The following is a 21,864-nucleotide window of genomic DNA, read 5'->3' as shown; positions in this document are numbered from 1 at the left end:
AGAGTTGCCCTCCAGCGAGTCTTCATAATGCCAAATGCTCTCTCTACAATAGAACAGGCCTTTGATTGATGGTAATTGAATTTCCGTTGGAACTGGCCATTCACTGGTTCTCTGTATGCAGTGATGAGGGAAACCTCCAAACAAGGATACCCACCATCTCCCACGATGAAATATCCATTAGGTGGGTACCTTCTAGCAAGATAGAAAAAACTGTTTTTTAAAATGCGGGTGTCGTGTGCTGAACCTGGATAGCCCACGAAACATCCAGGCATTTGCCTGTATGGTCACAGAGGCCTTGCATGTTGATGGAATAAAACCCTTTGTAATTTAAATAGTCCAGACGATGGACTGATGGAGGCTTGATTCGCACGTGACAACTGTCAATGGCACCAACAGCTTTGTTAAGGACTGGTGTCCCAGCAAGCTGTGCAATTACATTACCTACAGTGTCCAGGTCTGTAGACTTCGGGAAACTGATGGCTCTGTGTAGATTGTCCCAAATGAACTGTGCCACCCGGTGAACAATCCTGTGAATGGTGGATTTAGGAACACTGAAAACTCTTGAGACCACACGATAGGACAGACCATGGGTAAGCCAATAAACATAGATGACGACTTCATATTCATGGCCCCAACCATGGTCCTGCTCACTCTCTCTCATCAGACGCTGTAGGGAATGCATGGCCCGTCTAGATAGTCTGAATTCCTGTCCGGTCTCCAACTCGACATCAAACCACAGGCATAGGATTGGCACATCAATGTTCAATCTGCAGTATCTCACTGGGCGTCACTCTGGAAAACAATGAACAAACCACATTATTGTACGAGTCTTTGCCCAACAACACCAGTGTGATCTCCTCCATGATCAAGTAGCAGTACACATTCAACAATGTAGATTGGTGATATTTACAATGCTAACAATGAAAGCAAAGGCATGAAACTATTATTTTTTCAGCCATATAAATGATTATTGATTGGCCGATCAAAACCAGTAATGTATCATGTTTAATCATTTCACCATAGACTGGAAGCAAATTATACGATCTGAATGTATAGGCCATCCTTAGACACAATGGTTGGTAGCTCAGCAAAGCGCCCAAATTAAACAAAACAACATACCTGAAACATTGCGAGTATTGCGAGCAAATAGGGAATTCGTCTTCTGTTTCGCATACTCCTCCCCCGTTGATTTATCAGATGAAGATAAATCAACATAGCCCGCACAACAGGCAGGATCTCCACTGGAACCGGCATTTTCAAACGTGAATGAAAAATAGTTTTGAAAATAGTTCTTCTTCTAGTTCGTCTTCTTCTTCTTCTTGTACAATTCCGGCAGTTTAGACACTGTTGTACTTCTTCTGTATGGTGGTTTGCAGTTCACAGGCAATGTGTATCACCGGTATCTACTGGACTGGGGTTAATCAGACGTTCGATGACGCGCGTGACGTAGGGAACACGTTCACTACGTCAGTTTGCATACTAGTGGTGTCCCATTTCTTAGGGGGAAATCTTCCCTTGCACTTCCCTCATTGAGGGGACTTTATTGTGGAGGGAACTCATAGCAAGTGTTCTCGGTGAGAGAATTGGGACAGGCCCTATATCTCCACACTGGCCTGGGAACTCCTCGGGATCCCCTAGTTAGAGCTGGTTAATGTGGCCCGGGAAAGGGAAGTTTGGGGTCCCCTGCTAGAGCTGCTGCCCCCGCGACTCGACCCCGGATAAGCGATTGAAGATGAGATGAGATGAGATGAGAGATGAATGCTGTTATGTTATGTAAAACAATCAAACTGGTGTAAGGTACTGCCAAACTGCATTTCCTTCTGAATTGTATGCATTCCCATCTCTTCTGCCAATCAAAGCTTTTTTTTTTTGCTTTCCCACTTTCCCAGCAAGGTCTAAGGTCTTTCACAGCTTGGTGATCTTCTTCCTTATGACTTGCCAATTAACTCAATGCAATCTGCTTATACCTTAGACAGAGGGGTCTCTCCCCAATCTCCACTTGGACTGCTGTTACTGGAAAATAGCCCCATCAGTTAAAATGCTCGTTATACAGTGTGTTAGCTTTCATCAACATTATAGAAATGATAGGAAAACAGAAAACTAAGATCATAATTTATTACATTTTTCTTTTTCTTTTATTACATTCCAATATCTGTAAATATGAATAAAAGTATTGTGCCTATTATTATATTTATAAATAAATTGCAAAAACTGCAGTGGGTGATTTATTTACACAACATTTTTGAACAGTCTATGTATAAAAGATGGAGAGAGCTTCCGGATCTCCATGCCGAGATGTCCCTTGTGCAGTCTTTTCTGCATCTCTGGTCTTTGTGACTGAGGGATGATGATTCTGTTCTTTCTGAGTAGCAGGCCATCATAAACACTCAGCTCTGCTTGGATGTTGTAATACTGCTGATAGTCACCTTTAGGCCAACCCTCATTCAGATTTTTGATGACTCCTTAGGACTGTGTCCTCCTTTGTTTCAGCTGCAATTTGCCTAGATTTCATGTCAGATATAGGCAGTGAGTCAGTTATCAGATTCACATCAGTCCCTGTGGAGCTCTGCCTGTGTGTTTCACACAGTGTTGTGGCCCTGGACAGAGCGTCAGCAAACACAATGGCCCTCATTTATCAAACGAACGTACGGCAGAAAAACGTGCGTAGGACCATTTCCACGCAAACTTTGGCATTTATCAATTTGGACGTGAGCGGGAGCTACGGTCTAATCTCATGTCAGGTCTGAGATCGTGTACGCACATTTAAGCCTGTGGATTTGCGGTGCAGCACAGCAAAATCTGGCTGAAAATAATTAACAAACCTCAGCTGTCATTTACTATAAGCAGTCACATATTGAGAACAGATCAAAACGGATTCTTAAAACCAATAAAAAACATAAAAATTGTGGTTGGAGCAATTAATTGTACTCATGTGCGTCTGAAGGCACCATCCATGAATGATTACGCATTCATCAATCGCAAAAACTACCACTCGATAAATGTACAGGTGATTTGTGATGCCAAGCTATCGCTTTTAAACGTGGTGGCCAGGTGACCAGGGGGACACACACGATTCTTTTGTATTTCAAAACAGCTTGGCTCCAGCCCCTCCAGATGAATGAATAAATTAATGAATGTGTTGGCGCGTGGCTTTAGGAATGCGCTCTGCAGAGCCAAAGTCATCTCCTCTGTAAGTGGCTACCCTCGATAAATTGAATTAAATCAAACAAGGTATCAGGTGATTAACATTTTGGTATGGTTCTGACAAAGGTTATCCTCTAACGGAATACCTAATAACCCCGCTGGCAAACCCTGCTACAGCGCAGGAGCGCAGGTTCAACAGTGCGCACACATGCACACGGGTCGCAGTGGAGCGCTGCTTCAGGTTGACTGCCTCCGTTATTCTTCCCATTCAGCATTTTTGTGGGCCCCATTTATTCCGCTCTTAAGACTGCCAAAAAGCACATCTTTATTTCGCTCCATCTCGGATGTCAGGATGCCGATCTCTGTGTCGGAAAAGCTTCTTTTCTAACCTGTGTTCCTTCTCTCCATGTTTGACCTCAGTGGGCGAGGCCTCCAAACCAGGAATATTTAAGGGCGTAACATGGTAATGACGATCAAATTCAGCCGCCGCATTTATCAAGGCCCGCTCATTCGTACGCTGAGATTAGTCAGATACGAATGTTTCATAAATCACACGTGTGTCCGTGTGTCGTACAACCAATTCTGCACTCAGATCTGTGCCTGTTTTTACGCAAAATTGATAAATGAGGGCCAATGTACTTACCAGGTGTGTAGATCAGGTCGAAATCATAGTGTTGTAGCTTGATCATCAGTCTCTGTGTTCGTGGACTGTGGAATTTCTCAATACTAGTCCAAAGCACTCTTTTTTGATTTGTGCATACCGACATTTTGCCGTGGTCATTGTTTTTGACGAACTGTTAGGCTTAGGCAAGGAGGACTCAAATGCAGTCAGGGTACAATAAATGCAGGCTTTAATTCCTCGACAAGACTGTGGTAACGGCTAGAGGTACATGGACAGACAATATACTCTGGCAACAAGACAGGGGAAGACAAGGACTATATACACATGAGGGAGGATGACACAGTCAGGTAGTCAGGGAACACAGCAGACCGGTGACACCGGAGGAAGGGCAAGTGACCTGAAAGAGGAAGATTAATCTTCCAAAATAAAACACAAATTTCACAAGACAAAAAACCCCAAGACAGTACACCTCTAACCGCAGTTAGACACGCATATGCAACTGGCCTCCAATCCTCTCCATCAGACTGTAGTAACACAGCCCTAATCCTATCTTTTGACAAGTCAGTGGATATCTCTAGCTCTGTTGTGAGAGTGGTTTTAAAAAATCAGTGATGTTCCTGCACACACAATTACAAGACTGACACGCTGCCTTCACTCTACCACTGTCTTAGGGAGCAGAAAGTTTTCTTTTATCTAAAACACTATAAAATCCTTCATGGACAGTTTGAGTGGGCAAAAAGCTCTGAAACTTCACAAACATTTTGCGCAATGAGTTGAGCGCAGCTACAACCTTGCGGATAGCACGGCACACTGTATTTTTGCTCAGAGTTTCGGCATCACCAACTGCATGCATGCAAATATGTACCCGTGACAAAGTATCGCAGTGAAACTCAGACACACTGCTCAACACTGAGTGCACGGCTTTCGTGTATAGCATTGCCAACATAAGGTCCAACGAAGAGGATCAAATAGTGAATGCCCTCTGATGAGAACCTGTATCTCTCATAAAGGAAGTCTAAGAAGCTGTGATTAGCTTTAAGTAGCCGATCTAACACAAAAGTCTACGTCACTTAGCTCTCAGTCTTAGCTGAAAACCTCCTACCGACCAGGTTTGGTTGAAAACATAAGTTACAACCGACCAATCACTGCTCAGAATCAGGCACTAGTGATGTTCAAATGAAGCGTCATGAAGCACTGGATGGAGCTCTCTGTTCAACAAAGGGTTGAAAACACACTGAATCACCATTAATTGAGCTCTTTTCTTTAAACCAAGAGCTCCATCTAGTGGGGTCAACAAATCCAACTAATGCCTCATAAAGCTTCATTTGGACATCACTAGTGAGATCGACTGGATCGATGGTCACTCCAGAGAAAATACATCCATGGGTAAGTGGCAGTAATGTACAAAAAACTCTGCAATTACTCACCACTAAAGAAAACACTATGCATTAATAAAGGATCTAAAGGTCATAGCTGCATTATTGGACTCATAAATAAAATTCATATTAGATCATCCAAACTGCATCTTCATTTTCTTCTTCAAGACTGCTCATTTTATGACAACTAAAAAGAAAACAAAGAGGACATTGCTTTTTCGTTTTCATGCCTTTTTTTCAGTCCATAGTTCAATATGAATTCACAATCTCAAGTGGCGCAGGAGAGGGACGTCAGTGGCCCCTCTTCTTCAGCCTCCAATGTGATACTCATCTAATACGTTAAGGGGCAATGTGCATGTTTGGCGCTGGGCCAAGATAAAAGACAAGAGAATAGTGTAAAGTAGAGTGTGCTGATACCCTAGAATGTGATACATGGCGTTATATTTGTTTCACCTTCGTGAACGAGCAATGTGAGATTTTGAGCACAGAAAAATATATTTTGCAAGCATATAAATTATGTTTGGAAGAGAAATTATACGCAAGCAAAACATAATTTCATTTGAGCAAACAAAAATATATTCTTTGCTCAATAAACATATTTGCATGTTTGCTATTGTGCAATAACGCCTCTCACTCAGTTTTACTCATATGCCCTCACACAAACTCAGCACTGCAGACCGCTGCACGCAGCGTTTGAAAATTAAATCTTAAATGTCCAAGGGCTGAGGGGAAGGGCATCTTCAAAACTAATGAAACGCAGCACACAAATGTGAATTTTTTTTTTTTAAGATATTGTTTTGGCAGTTTTCCAAGCCTTTATGATATAGGATAGAGAGGAATGGGGTGAGAGAGAGAGGGGGGACATACAGCAAGGTCGGAGTTGAACCCACAGCCGCTGCCTCAAGGACCTTCAGCCTCTTTACATGGGGCGACTGCTCTAAACACTAAGCCACCGGCCACCTCTCCTACGCCATCTTTTAATTTGAATCCTAGGGACAGTTTTATAAATGAGTTCCCAGGTCAGGAGCAGAGCTGTTCTGCTGATGAGTCAACAGATGCAGGACCTGTACATATACATGCATTTCAACAGTATTTCCACTTCCCCTCCATCACTTCCCCACTACAGGGCTTAACATGCAACAAGTGCCCACCATGCAGCTGTTGAGTTGCCACAAGCTATGTGGCTGACACCATGCTGTAGTTGTCTACATTCTACAGAAATGCCATAGACAGGAATATTTCATCTATTTGCATTACGACATGGCTTATGGTGAGATATGTGAAGCTTTAACACAATATTAGAACCAGTGATGTTGAAACATTTGCCCATCTCTCGCAAAACATTTTGTCATGGTTTACCACAATAAATGGACAGGGACACATATTTCAGAGAGGACCTACCGACAGACCAGCATTGCCATCTCTAGAGAAAAACAAGAATGGTGAAATAAAAAGGGGACAAACTGAAAAAAAAAAAACAGGAACTAAAATGTATTAAATTAAATCAAAGTAATCACAAAAAAAGATAGAAATAGATAGAATAGACTGTATAAAATATCACAACCAAGTCATGCAATGTGCATTTGTCCCTGTTTGTCCCCAGCTTCATTGTGCCATAATGAGTGAGTTGCACATGTTCTTACCACTTCTCAAAAACACCACATACATCCGTTTCTCTTGAGTATGTATTTCCTGTTACAGTCTGACGGATGCAAGTGTATTTCACAAGCCACAGCTACCGTGCCTTCACATGTAGCGTTTTATTCTTTGAAGCATGAGGAGTATGGTGAAGATGTTACTGGTGGTCTGGATTATCCTGGACTCAGGGGTGGATTCACTCTCAATGCCAGAAATCACTGATGGGAAGTTCATTAATGAATGCGTGAGGGAACACAACAGGGCACGGTCATCTGTCAGTCCACCTGCAAGTGACATGCTGTACATGGTAGGCATTATGAACATTTTGACAGAAGTGCATTGATAAAGCGACCTCACACCACAATGGGTCAACAGAGTAATGTGAACATTTTTTGTAAGGAAAGGATTTAAAACTCCAGACACGTTTCAAAATATTTAAAAGCTACTATAATTAATATTTTGTTTAACATAGAGCTGGGAATACACTGTCATCAAAATTAGAGAACATATTAATACTTGATTTATTCTGAAATACTGTTATTTTTTCTTGTTCAGAATTTGATACAATATCTGATGTGGCTATTCCACTGCTGTACTAGCATGTTTTTTTTAATAACCAAGGCACTTCAACAAAAACCTTTATTTTGTGAAAAAAAACAGTGAGCAAAGTTCGGGAACAGTAACCACTGTGTCAGAAGAGAAGATTTCAACAATGTTTTCTTAGGGCTATAGGATTCAAAAATGAATAGGAAGTGTAGAGGCCACAGCTTTGAATGACCTCAGAACATCTGCACCCACAGGTAGTGATGTTCAAATGAAGCTTCAATCAACAATGAACCATTTTCTGAGTTCACTAATCAAATCAAATCAAATCAAATCAACCTTTATTTATATGGCGCTTTTCATACAGAAAGTATTGCAAAGTGCCTTACAGAGAAAATCAGGAGAAGAAAGTTAAAAGAACCCAACCCTCTCACAGTCATGCACAGAGACACAAATATATATACGTTCATACACACATTCACACAAACACACACAGCCACGCTGACACACAGACACACAGACAGACACACTCACACCTACACAAACACTAGCTGTCACTACAGAGACATGGCCGGGCAGCGAGACCTGAGGTACAGAGGAGGCTAGAGGAAGCTACCTTTGGGGGGCCAACCACACCAGTAGAGATCCCAGTCCAAGGTCACAGGGAGCACCGCCACAGATACCACCCAAACCCGGGCTGGAACTGTCCACGGGACAGCACCCCACGCGGCCAGACCAGAGACAACTCCAAAACTGGCAGTCCCCCTAAGGAAACACTGGAGATTAAAACTGTTGCCTAAAACAGTAAAGGGTTAAAATATTGAGGCTAAAAACATGAGGGACTTAAACATAAAAGCATAAAAGTACAGAGGCTAAAAACATGAACTAGGAAATGAAAGCATAAGAGCATAAGACATGACACCATAAAAAAAATTAAAAAAAAAATTAAATAAAAGCATGAAGGCTCAAACACAGAGATTAAAACAGTAAAAAAGGATAAAAAGTGCTCTGATTAGCACTGCCTAAAATAAATCAATTAAAAGCCTGGTTGAAAGATAAAAGATGGGTCTTAAGCCTCTTTTTAAAAACCTCAGCAGTCTCCGTGGCCCTGAGGCTCTCCGGCAGGGTGTTCCACAGTCGGGGCCCATAACAACTGAAAGCCGCCTCCCCGTGCTTTTTTGAACTTACCTGTGGTATGGATAAAAGGCCGGTGCCGGAGGACCTCAGGGTCCGCGGCAGCCAATAAGGTAAAAGCAAATCAGATAGGTAAGAAGGCCCAAGACCTTGATGTGTGGAATAAAACTGAGCTCAGAGTCAAAAATCACACCCAGATTTTTTACAGATTGTGATAGTTTAAAATTCTTTAACCTTGGTAAAAGTTTCTCTTTCTGGTCCTCAGAACCAATGAGTAAAATCTCTGTTTTGTCCTGGTTGAGCTGTAGGAAATTCCCTGCCATCCATGTCTTGATATCTAAAATGCAGTTAAAAAGGACATCAATAGGCCCTGTGTCATCAGGAGACACGGTGATATACAGTTGCGTATCGACAGCATAACTATGAAAGCTGATGCCGTGCCTCCTGATGACGTCCCCAAGGGGAAGCATGTAAAGATTAAAAAGAGTTGGACCTAAAATTGACCCTTGGGGAACACCACACTTTATTTTGTGGGTTTCTGAGGAACATGTATCCATACTTACAAAGAAGGGTCGATCTGTGACGTAAGAAATGAACCGGTTAAGAACAGTACCAGAGAGGCCGACCAGGTTCTTCAGTCTATCTAATAAAATGTGATGGTCTACTGTATCGAAGGCAGCGGTTAGATCCAGTAGTACCAAGACTGTGAGTTCATTGTTATCCGAGTTGCACCTGATGTCGTTTAAAATCTTTAAAAGGGCTGTCTCTGTACTGTGGTTCGCCCTGAAACCAGACTGACACATCTCAAAAATGTTGTTTGCAATTAAAAAGTCATTTACTTGATTGAAAACAAGTTTTTCCAAAAGTTTTACTTAAAAAAGTTAGATACAGGCCGATAATTATTAAAGATGTTGGGATCTAAGGTGCTCTTCTTCAGAAGGGGCTTCACCACCGCCGTTTTAAAGTAGGCGGGGAAGACCCCCGTCTGAAGAGAGCAATTCCTCAAAGAATCCACAAAGTGTTTTAAAAAACGGTGTGGGAATTGGATCTAATAGGCAGGTTGTGGACCTTTCTTGGGAGAGGACTCGACCAAGTGTCCCCGCATCAACCAGGGCAAAACTCTCCAGTGTTTCCTCGGGTAAAATCAATGATCAAGGTGTGTCAACATTGGAAATCTGTTGGGTTAAAAGACTCGATCTGATGTCATTGATTTTATTTCTGAAGCGGTCTGCAAAGTCCTCACAAATGGCGTCAGTGTTTTGGAGGATCTATTAAAATTTTTGTTTGTTTGTTTTAAAAGAGGTGGAATAGCGGGGTGGTCTGTAGACTGTCATACAGAGGATGGGGGGGGGGGGGGCTGCTAAAAACAAAGGCATGATACTCAAATGATAAATATTTGTTAAAGAAGACTTAATTTGACAACATGGTGTCTTTGGTGATTGACGCAGTTCCGCCTCCTTTTTGTCCCCCTCTAGTAGAAAATAAAAAGTTAAAATTTGGTGGGGAAGCCTAAGTGAGAACAACAGGTGCATCAGTGCCAAGCCATGTCTCTGTAAGGAGAATGCTGTCTAGGTTGTTATCTAAAATTACATTGTTAATGATAAAGGATTTGTTTAAAAGGGAGCGCACGTTCAGCACAGCTATTTTAATGTCTGTGTTGAACGTGCGCTCATCATGTCTTTCTAAAGGAATGTTAAAAACACAGTGTGGTCTAAAAACAGTCCTGGGTGTAATTTGTCTGTGTGAGATTCTGGTTTTGATGGTGTGGATGTTGTTCTCAGCCTCAGGTGCAACTGAGTGTGTAGTGTAGGAGGGGGAGGGTGAAGGTGAGTGAGGGGCAGAGGGGGCGTGTGTAGTGTAGGAGGGGGAGGGTGAAGGTGAGTGTGGGGCAGAGGGTCCATGTGCACATGTATCAGTAGTGAGTCAGTGGGTCGTTTGTGCAGATTGTACAGCATACTGTATATTAGCCGAAAGCATGCGGCTATCCAGCGTGCTGGGGTGGAGGCCATTGCACCTGAAAAACTCTGAACGCCCCCAATACAGGTTAAAATTGTCAATAAAACCAATGTTGAGGGCTGTGCATGCTGATTGGTGCCAGCTGTGGAGACTGAGCAATCTGCTAAAACGCCCCGCACCGCGGACTATTGTGGGGATTTGGCCAGAAATAAAAACAGACTTACCACAGGCACTTAAAAAGGATAAAAGACCATTAAAATCCTTTTTTGTCAGCTCTGACTGCTCCCGGGCTAAGTCGTTGGTCCCAACGTGAACTATCACCCGACTGATAGTGGAAGGGAGTGAGAGCAGCAGCCCCAGGAGCTTGTCCAGGATATCTTGCACGGTGGCTCCAGGAAAACAGTGAGTGACAGCATTGAAGAACCGAATATTCCTGATGATGGAGTCCCCGGTTATCAGTGTGGTCGTGGAGAAGAGGGGGCGAGTACGGGGAGGTGACGTCTGGGGACCCCAGTGGTCTCGAGGTGCGCGCCCCCCTGCACGCCGGTGGTCACCGGCTGGAGGTGGTCAGCCTGGGCAAGTGTGTGATGTGACGGGGGTCCGGGGGCCTTGAACCCAGAAGGAGGATCCTCTGTCAGCTCAGTGCGAGGAAGACGTCCAGACCGTCTGAGTACGGCGTCCCTTAACATCTTACAGTGAGAAGACGATGTTGGTTTGGTCAGCGGCCGTCGATCCGGCCTCACGGTGGAGTGGCTGCCCGCCTGGGCACTAATTTCCCGCGGTGAAGTGACAGTGTCAGCTGATGTCGTGCTCGGCGATGGGTCCAGGACAGGGCGGATCGGAGCAGCCGCAGCGACAGCCGGGTCACCTGGGTGGGCCGTGGCGTCGTCGGACAGTACCGTGTAGCGGTTGGAGAGGTACAGGTGCGGTGGCGATGCAGACCGGACCGCCCGACTGGTCCCACCACGGACCACCACCTCAGCCCATGACTCCTGATAGTTAGGAGTTGAGCAGGAAGAAAGTCGGGGGTTGGCGACAGGGTCCCATTTGATGGTGTCCTGGATAGTTGCGTTGAGGGAAGTGATGTGTTTGGACTGCTGAGATGCTACTTCCATGGAACTGATTTGTTTGGACTGCTGTGATGCTACTTCCATGAAACCGGACAGGAGTTAGTCCTTCTTTTTCAGTTCATTGGAGAGGCGACGGATGTCTTCTTTCAGGTCAGGAATCTTTTTATTTGCCTTTTGAAGGACTGTGAAGCCCTCACATGGCGTGGTAGGCATAATAGTTTAGTGTGTGTCTGCTTGTCCGTGTGAAACCACGCTAGTAGCTACTAGCTACACACAAAACACTCCAGAAGCTCTACACCAGGCTGTGTAAGATCACTGATGCAGATGCTTGAAACTGCCTCTAAAGCAGGTAGAGGTTCTATATAAATACAGTGAAAGTATCAAAACACTCAATCCACAGGGAAACACTAGATGGAGCTCTTTGTTCAACACAGGGTTGAAAACACTGAATCACCATTCATTGAGCCTTTTTCTTTAAACCAAGAGCTCCAGCTAGTGGACTCAACAAATACAACTTATGCTTCATGAAGCTTCATTTGGACATCCCTAGTTTGTCACATAGCACTTGGGCCATATTCACAAAAAAAAAAAAAAATGTGTCTTAGGGCTAAGAGCCTTCTTACGGAGCTCTAAAAGTTCTTAGTTAAGAGTCATTTCTTAAAACCCATTCACAAAGTTTCTGAGACCAACTTTTACTAAGGAGTGGAGGGACTCTTAAACTAAGACTATAAGGCAGATTTGACCTTGTTGCTATCAATGACATCATGTTCCTACTTTCTATGCCCACAGTGGTTGGCTGAGAAGGAATGAGTCCCTAAGAGTGAATTTATGATAGATAGACTTCGATGGGGAAGCGAATGAACTGCAGCACTATGTTTGGTCTGGATAGAACATTTATCGTCTGGTGCAAAACCCTCCTGACCGACAGCTGACAGATGCCAAAATTGTCTGTATTGAACAGCAGCATTTTCCCCGTGGCCAAACAGCGGAGAGGTGTCTCATCTCATCTCATCTTCAACCACTTATCCGGGGTCGGGTCGCGGGGGCAGCAGCTATAGCAGGGGACCCTAAACTTCCCTTTCCACATTAACCAGCTCTAACTGCCCAGGGAGTATCCTTACTAGATGCCCAAACCACCTCAACTGGCTCCTTTCAACGCAAAGGAGCAGCGGCTCTACTCCGAGTTCCTCACGGATGCCTGAACTTCTCACCCTATCTCTAAGGGAGACTCCAGCTACCCTCCTGAGAAAACCCATTTCGGCCGCTTGTACCCGCGACCTCATTCTTTCGGTCATGACCAGCTTTTATGACCATAGGTGAGGGTAGGAACGAAGATTGACCGGTAGATCGAGAGCTTTGCCTTCCGGCTCAGCTCTCTTTTTGTCACAACGGTGTGGTAGAGCGACACCGCCCCCGGTGCTCCTATTCTCACGCTCCATTGTCCCTTGTGCTAAGGACTCATTCCCTACCTTGACAAAGCAATCCACCAGTTTCCTGCTGAGAGCCATGGCCTCAGATTAAGAGGTGCTGATCCTCATCCCAGCCGTTTCACACTTGACTGCGAACTGATCCAGTGAGTGCTGAAGGTCACTGACCGACCACATCATCTGCAAAAAGCAGAGACGAGATCCTCAGCCCGCCGAATTGCAACCCCTCCCCACCACGACTACGTCTCGATATCCTGTCCATGAAAATCACAAACAGGATTGGTGACAAAGCGCACCCCTGGCGGAGGCCAACCCCCATTGGGAACGAATCCGACTTACACAGCTCTCGCTTTGGGTGTACAGAGATTGGATGGCCCACAGTAGTGATCCCCTCACCCCATACTCCCGTAGCACCTCCCACAGTATCTCCCGAGGGACCCGGTCATATGCCTTCTCCAGATCCACAAAGCACATGTAGACTGGGTGGGCATACTCCCAGGCCCCCTCCAGGATCCTTGCGAGAGTGAAGAGCTGGTCCGTTGTTCCATGTCCAGGACGGAATCCACATTGTTCCTCCTCAATCTGAGGTTCGACTATAGGACGAACCCTCCTTTCCAGCACCTTGGAGAGTAGTGTGATACCCCTGTAATTGGCACACACCCTCTGCTCCCCCTTTTTAAATAGGGGAACCACCACCCCGGTCTGCCACTCCCTTGGCACTGTCCCAGACTTCCATGCAATGTTGAAGAGACTTATCAACCATGACAGCCCCTCATAACCCAAATCTTTCAGCATTTCTGGACAAATCTCATCAATCCCTGGGGTTTTGCCACTGTGAAGCTTTTTGACTACCTCAGTGACTTCTGCCAGAGATATTGACAATGATTCCCCATCAGCCTCCAGCTCTGCCTCTACAAAAGAGGGCGTGTTGGTCGGATTAAGGAGTTCCTCATAGTGCTCCTTCCACCGCCCAATTACCTCATCAGCTGAGGTCACCAGCGTCCCGTCCTTACTGTAAACAGCTTGGACGGTTCCCTGTTTCCCCCTCCTGAGATGTCAAATGGTTTTCCAGAAGCACCTTGGTGCCGCCCGAAAGTCCTTCTCCATGAATTCTCCGAACTCCTCCCACACCCTATGCTTTGCCTCTGACACAGCAGAGGCTACAGCCCTTCTGGTCCTTCTGTACCTTGCAACTGCCTCCGGGGTCTTCTGGGATAACATATGCCGGAAGGCCTCCTTCTTCAATCAGACAGCTTCCCTGACCACCGGTGTCCACCACGGTGTTCGAGGGTTACTGCCCCTTGAGGCACCTAAGACCTTGAGGCCACAGCTCACCACTGCAGCTTCAGCAATGGAAGCTTTGAACATTGCCCACTCCGGTTCAATGCCTCCAACCTCCACAGGGATCACAGAAAAGCTCTGCCGGAGGTGTGAGTTGAAAATCTCTCGGACAGGGGCCTCCTCCATGAGTTCCCAGTTCATCCGCACTACTCGTGTGGGCTTACCTGATCTGTCCAGAATCTTCCCCCATCCTCTGACCCAACTCATCACCAGATGGTGATCAGTTGACAGCTCTGCCCCTCTCTTCACTCGAGTGTCCAAAACATACGGCCTAAGATCAGATGATACGATCACAAAATCGATCATCGACCTTTGGCCTAGGGTGCTCTGGTACCACGTACACTTATGAGCATCCTTATGTTCGAACATGGTGTTAGTTATACACAATCCGTGAATAGCAAAGAAGTCTAATACCAGACGACCGCTCAGATTTAGATCAGGGAGGCCGTTCCTCCCAATCACGCCTCCCCAGGTGTCTCCATCATTGTCCACGTGGGCGTTGAAGTCTCCCAGCAGAACTATGGAGTCCCCTACTGGAGCCCCATGCAGGACTCCATTCAGGGTCTCCAAGAAGGCCGAATACTCTGAACTGCTGTACAGTGCATATGCCCAAACAACAGTCAGAGTTTTCCTCCCTACCACCCGCAGGCGTAAGGAGGCGACCCTCTCGTCCACCGGGTTGAACTCCAACACTGCGGCGCTCAGCCGGGGGTTTGTGAGTATCCCCATACCCGCCCGGCGCCTCACACCCTGGGCAACTCCAGAGAAGAATAGGGTCCAACCCCTATCCAGGAGCACTGTTCCAGAACCGAGACTGTGTGTGGAGGTAAGCCCCACTAGATCTAACTGGTAGCGCTCCACCTCCCGCACAAGCACCGGCTCCTTCCCCGACAGAGAGGTGACATTCCACGTCCCCAGAGCCAGCCTCTGCTGCCCGTGTCTAGTCCATCGAGGTCCCTCACCTTCACTGCTACCCGTGCAGCAGCCCACCCAACTCCAGAAGTTCCTCCTGCGAGTGGTGGGCCCACAGGACGGAGAGGAGGGGGGTGCCACGTCACTTTTTCAGGCTGTGCCTGGCCGGGCTCCGTGGCAAACCCAGCCACCAGGCGCTCGCCAGCGAGCCCTCCGTCTGGGCCTGGCTCCAGACAGGGGCCCTGGGCTTCCTCCGGGCAGGGTCTCTCTTTCTCTTCTTCTTTCTCATTTGTGCATAGAGTCTTTGTGAACCATTCTTAGTCCGGCCCCTCTCCTGAGACCAGTCTGCCATGGGAGACCCTACCAGGAGCACTAGGCTCCAGACTACACAGCCCCCAAGTTCACAGGGACACACAAACCTCTCCACCACGATAAGGTGATGGTTCCCGCAGAGGGAGAGTTGTAACAACTTTAATCTTTGGTGATATTGGGTGGTTTTTATTCGTTGGTGACGTGATGGCGTCCTTGACAAACTCTACCTCGTTCATAATGCCGTCTCCGTTAAGGCGATACCAGCAGCCATGTTAGGTCCTTCCCATTTACTCTGTGGGACTTAGGAGTCCCAGAGAGGACTATGTTTTTATAGATTTAGGAGCTACTTTTAGTGCTAAGATGCTTTGTGAATTACACTTATCTAAAAAAAAGTGTGAGTGAAACGCCCCATATTTTTAAGAAATCAGCAAGTTAGGACCTACTCTTAGCTTTAAGATGTTTTGTGAATATGGCCCCTGGTTTGATCTAGGTCCATTCTTTTTCAGTCTCTTCCACATTACTTTGTCAACAAGGCTTTTCCAGAGATTCTCTATGGGGTTTAGATCTGGACTCTGGGCTGGCCATTTCATTGTTTCAATATTCTTAGCTTCAAGGAACTGCTTAACCTGTTTTGCAGTGTGACAGGGGGCATTGTCTTGCACGAAAATTGCAGCTGATTAGGAGACAATAGCAGTGAAGGTATTGCATGTTGCATGTCTTAGAGAATATCTGGGAAATCCTTGGCAACAAACTAGTGGCTAAGAAACCCACTACAGAAACTAGTGATGTCCTGTGGGTGCAGATGTTCTGAAGTAATTCAAAGCTGTGGCCTCTACACTTCCTATTCATTGTTGAACCCTATAGCCCTAAGAAAACATTGTTCAAATATTCTCTTCTGACGCAATGGTTATTGTTTTTTAACTTTGCTCACTGTTTTTTTCACAAAATAAAGGTTTTTGTTGAAGTGCCTTGGTTATTTAAAAAAACATGCGAGTACAGCTGTGGTATTTATATATAATTATTTATAATGTGTTCTCTAATTTTGATCTCCAGTTTACATCTACTGTTTATCCTTCATTGAAAAATATTGTATCTGGGCTGCATGTCCATAATGTTAGTGATCTGCAACTTAGTTATAGTTTTGGCGTTCTGAGCCCAGTGTTAGTCAGACCCACACTCAAATGAGGAATATGTTGTGTACTTACTGAAATGGTAGACTAACAGACATATTAGTATGGTAACTGTAGTTAGTATATTGTTTTAGTTCAGTTGCTTGTTAGCCTATTAGCTTGTAACTGTAAGTGTCTGACAGTGGGGTTTTTTCTCTGTACTGACAGACCACTCTGCACTGGAGGTGTCAGATTTCTTTGCCAGTGTTGTGTTAAAGTCGATCCCCCATCGAATATTGTTCCACATATAAGACTTTGATTGGTGTTTGGATTAGCCATATAACAACTAAAGCTGCCTGGGATACTTTTGAATTTCAAACTGTAGAACAATGCTCAGACATCTCCTCAAGGGGAGGGATATGGAAACACCTCTCTAGTGACAAAATTTGCTCCGATACAAGTCAGTATAGTCAGTGTAAGACATTTTAGAAGATAAACAGAAGAAAACACTTTTTTGAGTAAGTACTGTAATGCTAAAAAATCTTAAGGGCTCAATAGAAATTAACTCTAGTACATTCCTTAATCGACTTGTTCGGACTGCCTCTCAATATGAACCGATTTCTGCTAAGGCTTGTAGCATTGCAAAACACTCTTTTTTAATGAACTCCGGGTTCTCTAACTACGTTGTTGGTGCTTCGTTTTATGTGTCGGGACTGTTATCATGCTACTGCAGAGGTTTGGTAGCCTTTCAAGACCATCAGCAGATCAGTCTGGTAACATGCGGCGAAGAAAAAAATTTGGAGAAGTTTGCCAAGTGACTGAACCAATCAGCGTTGGTTTTGAGGCAGGTCAAAGTGTGACGCAACGAGAAGCGACTGTTAAGTGTAAACAACATGCCGGCTTCCGCAGATGAGATGAGCATAGCTATCGAGCAAGCTGCTCTCTAACACTTTTTTCTCTGGGATCCTTCTGTTGGAATATGGATCGGGCACCTGAAATTATGCCTTTTATTTGTAAATTACCGGTACACAAATGCCAAATATCCTTTACAGACATGTTGTTTACTTTCTGAGCTTTGCCTCGATGCTGTGAGCATGTGATATGCCTCGTTGATCTGATTGTTTGATTTTGCCCGTATGTTGGTGATAGACAGTTTATCCAATCAGCAACCAGTATTTTCGCCCCTTCCCGAAAGCTCACCAAACAAGAAAATTGATTCACATAATTTTGCATTTGCATATCCATCTGGCGGACTCAGGTTAGAGTTGTTGTGCTATTTTGATCAATACTAGTGGTTAAATAAAGCCATTTTGGTTGGTTTAGCGCTCTGCCTGAGCTACTCAGTTTTAGCCATGTATGGCTGCTTGCGACTGTCCGGGATTTCTCCGTTAATAGGGGATCACTCTAAAACCTTGTCTCAATGGCTTATTTGATGTATATGCATGCTGGAAAAGACTTTGGGGTCCAATTTCAGTTAAACCAGGGCCCTCAAGTGTCATGCATTGAGCGTGACGGTCACGCATTTCGGTCTTTTATCACACACTCCGGTCACACCTTGTATTTGTCACGCAGAGAAACAGCTTAGATTAAACTGCAGCGCAGTAGCTGCTCTCTCTATAGAACTGGCAGGAATCAAGCTCGTCTCCTCTGGAGCTCTGTGGAGCTGCCACTTACCAGCTAATAAAAAAAAAGATGGTGGCTATACAATCATAAAATAGCACTTTTGTATCTGGGTAAGATTTAACGCAACAACCAATAAAACATAGTTTTATTCACGTGATTCTTTCTTTTGTTTCTTAAGTTTACAACAGTGATTACTGTTACATTTTCAAACAATAGTAACAATAACAATATCGCTTGAGGTTGTGCATATATCATAGATAAAACAAAACATTGAAGTACATAAATCATTGCAGATCAAATTCATTACAAATGGCTTTGGTTTTCACAGCTGTAGAGTAGGTGCAGTACTTTAGTGAGTCCAGGTAGGAGTTAAAGTAAGAGCTGAAAACAATAAAAAATAAGTTTCTGGTTTGCAAATTTAGTGGTATGTATGTAGAATGTACCTAATAATAAGAAAAGAATAATAACATACAACTTTTTGATAGGAAATATATTTTTCAAAAATACCAAAAAAAAAATCAAATTTGAGTTGGAGTCGCAAACCTAACTTTCTGTTTAAAAGGAGGCTAATTTCATGCCACAGTGGTTGACTAAAAGAGCATTGATTCATAAATCAATCAAAAGATGTGTTTCATCTGTGATGTGATAAAAGGAGCAGAGAGGATCAACATTTAACAGATATCTTACAATAACAGAATTAACAGGATAACAGCTGTGACACCTCTTGCACCATATTTGAGAAAAAAATTCCTGGGTTATAACCATGTTTTTTCCCATTCTATATCATAATCCCGATGACTCAAAAAAGAATATATACGGTAGTAGCAGGTTTACTAATTGTGCATCTTTGTATTAATTGCCTTTTATTATTAGTTTTATACTGAAAAAAGGATCTGAGTTTCCTATGTAAAGCTCTGGTAGAGAGGTTTGCTGAATAGTATCTCTGATTGCAGATGGAAGTAGATTTTTAATACCTAAAGGAACTGCATCAAAGACAAGGAAGGAAGCACAGGAATGTTATTCTCTGATAAAAATGCATTATATGTGAACAAATGACCCTTCTTGTTAAGCGGTTTAAAAGGTTTAAAGACAAGTATTAAAGACAAGTATTATACCATTATCAACCCAATTATTTAAAAACAATGACTTGCATGTAAAAACATATATCGGTTATTCCAAATGTAACATTTGTGAGGGGGAAAATTATGTTTATACACTAGGGACCAGCTTAAAAGTAACTTTACGGGAATCAGAAACTTTTATGGGGAGCTTTTCTATCTTATTATTACATCTTAAGGACAGGAGATAAATTGGCTAGTCCACACTTTACTAAGACCGTAACAAAATCTTTAACCCGCGACCATCCAGTTTAAGTGCCAAATCTCCACAAACTGAGCTACTGCTGCCCCAGGTGTATTACTATGTACAGCTGTTTCATATTCTTCCTCTCTGTTCATTCAGACATGGGATGAAGGCTTGGCCATTACTGCAAGGGCGTGGGCAAGGCACTGTGTGTTTGAACACAACATCTACCTGAAAGATGTCCGCCGCGTGCACCCTACCTTCTCCTCTGTAGGAGAAAACATATGGGTAGGCTACCCACCATCATATTTTGATGTATTGAAGGCCATACAAAGTTGGGTGGATGAAAAACAACACTATGATTACAACAGCAATGTCTGCACAAATGTCTGTGGCCACTACACACAGGTATGTGCAATTTTCTTTGGAAGTATACTAATAACATGCTTTTGTCCGTGTGGTGAAATATTTTAAAGAGATCAGGGCAAATAACAAAAGACCCTTTCGTTGTCTCCAGATTGTGTGGGCAAGCACCTACAAGGTTGGCTGTGCTGCCCAGCTGTGTCCAAATGTCACAGATTATGCTTCTGAAGAGGGTGTCATTTTTGTATGCAACTATGCTACAATGTAAGTTTACGTTGACCAATACAGATTTTTTTTCTTAAACTGTAAACTGCAACAGATTAGAAAGGTTCAGTACAGTCAAGCATAAGACCGGCAGTATTTAATGTTTTTCCTAGTATCAGCAAGTCACATAGAATTATAAAAAACAACTATGTTTGTATCCAATGAACAAGTTTTGTGTTGTTTTCAAATCCTGGTTCATCTTCCTCTGTGCCATAGGGATAATTTGTCCAAAAACTATTACAAACATAACAGGGAGCCACACTGGGAACATACAGTGCTGTTTTTTTCACTCAATCTCACACATGCTGTTCAATAAGAGCACTAAATGTGTATTAAGCCACAGCTTAAAATAGTTCCCAACAGATCTATTCATAGGTTTTAGGAAATCACTGAGTATAAGAAGAAAAAAAAACATATTATTGCTTCTATTTGGATTTTTTGACAATAATAAACAGAATAATGCCAGCTTTATTCCTTAACACCTGCACTTTTTATATAACTGCAAAGCAAACATTGTGACAGGCTACCTGCAAATCCTGCATTTGAAATGTTTCAGAAAAACAATGGAAGAGTGTGGAAGGTTCAGAGCAAAGATGACACCTACATTAACATTACAACAACAAATAAACATTAATTAACTTAATAAATAAACGTTTCTAACTTAAAAGTAATTTAACTGGGATGGTGGTTCCTTGTGCAGGGGTAATGTGAACAGTAGGCGACCATATGAGCATCAAGGGGCAGTCTGCTCTGGATGTAAAGGGACCTGTGTGCAGAATCTCTGCCGTGAGTATTCCGTCCACTTTTGGGTGAAACAAAACACGATTTTTTTTAATTAACTTCGAGAGTGGCTTATTGCAACAGATTCAGGAAATCTTTCCTGCCACAATCCATCACTTTTCATAACTCCCTCACCTCTGCCTGACAGAGAACTCTGCTCTCTCTACTGTTTTTTGTTTGTTTTTGTATATAGTATTATTGTCATAGTATATTTTGCATATTTTGTTGTATATATTATTATTATTTATGTTTATAGCACACTGTGCACTGTATATATACACTATGTATATATTGGATTCTATTTATGTTATGTACAAAGTTTTTATTTGCTGACTCACTACTGCTGTTACAAAATAATTTCCCAGTCTGGGATCATTAAAGTCATTCTATTATATTCTATTTCAAGAGTTGTTGATGGCCACACATTTTACGGAAGCTGAGACAAAAAAATAGAAAGAGCTTCAGCATTGACTTTTAAAAGCCACTTAAAAAAAAAAAACAAGAAATAAATCTAAGACATTTATCCCTAAATACACATGATGCATCTGCTCAAGATTAGTAGGCATTTCCAACATTTCTGTGTTGTGTTATATCTTTGCAGGTAGCCAAGAACGGGAGTCACAGAAAAGTAAGTGATGGTACAAAAGGCCTCATTCAGACCAGTTCAGGATTAAAATTACAGTTTGAAGTAGAGATGCAAGCCAGATAAATGAATACTGAAACTACTCTGTCTGACTTCATTTGTTTTTCCAGGTTACAACTGGACCCCAGACTGGGACCCTGCCTTGACTAGCAGTGGCTCCAACTATGTGACTATTCTGGTTGTCCGGCCCATTGCTCTCATCTTCACCTTCATCACAGTGTATGCAATCTGCCACTTTTATCCTGATGTCTTCTGCTATGAATAGACCACCTGTAGGAAATGGATTCAGGCTACATTCACACTTC

General features: G+C 43.5%; 1 protein-coding gene across 2 annotated transcripts; it reads left to right on the top strand.

Moving 5' to 3' along the window:
* Positions 1 to 6,916: 6,916 nt before the first annotated feature.
* Positions 6,917 to 21,825, top strand: glipr1a (GLI pathogenesis-related 1a; the record flags this gene model as incomplete). Of its 2 annotated transcripts, none has more annotated exons than XM_083934787.1 (6): positions 6,917 to 7,087; positions 19,669 to 19,917; positions 20,027 to 20,136; positions 20,837 to 20,922; positions 21,518 to 21,544; positions 21,670 to 21,825. In XM_083934787.1, 6 exons carry the CDS (start codon positions 6,917 to 6,919, stop codon positions 21,822 to 21,824), a joined length of 798 nt encoding a protein of 265 aa, XP_083790913.1. In that variant the 3' UTR covers position 21,825. The 2 variants fall into 2 exon arrangements, with proteins under 2 accessions (XP_083790913.1, XP_083790914.1); XM_083934788.1 differs by having other exon boundaries at positions 6,934 to 7,087; positions 19,669 to 19,797.
* Positions 21,826 to 21,864: the final 39 nt, after the last annotated feature.

This window comes from Echiichthys vipera (assembly GCF_963691815.1).
Source record: "Echiichthys vipera genome assembly, chromosome: 20".
NCBI lineage: Eukaryota > Metazoa > Chordata > Actinopteri > Perciformes > Trachinidae > Echiichthys > Echiichthys vipera.
Note: the sequence above shows the minus strand (reverse complement) of the source record. Positions and strands in the feature narration are given on the sequence as shown.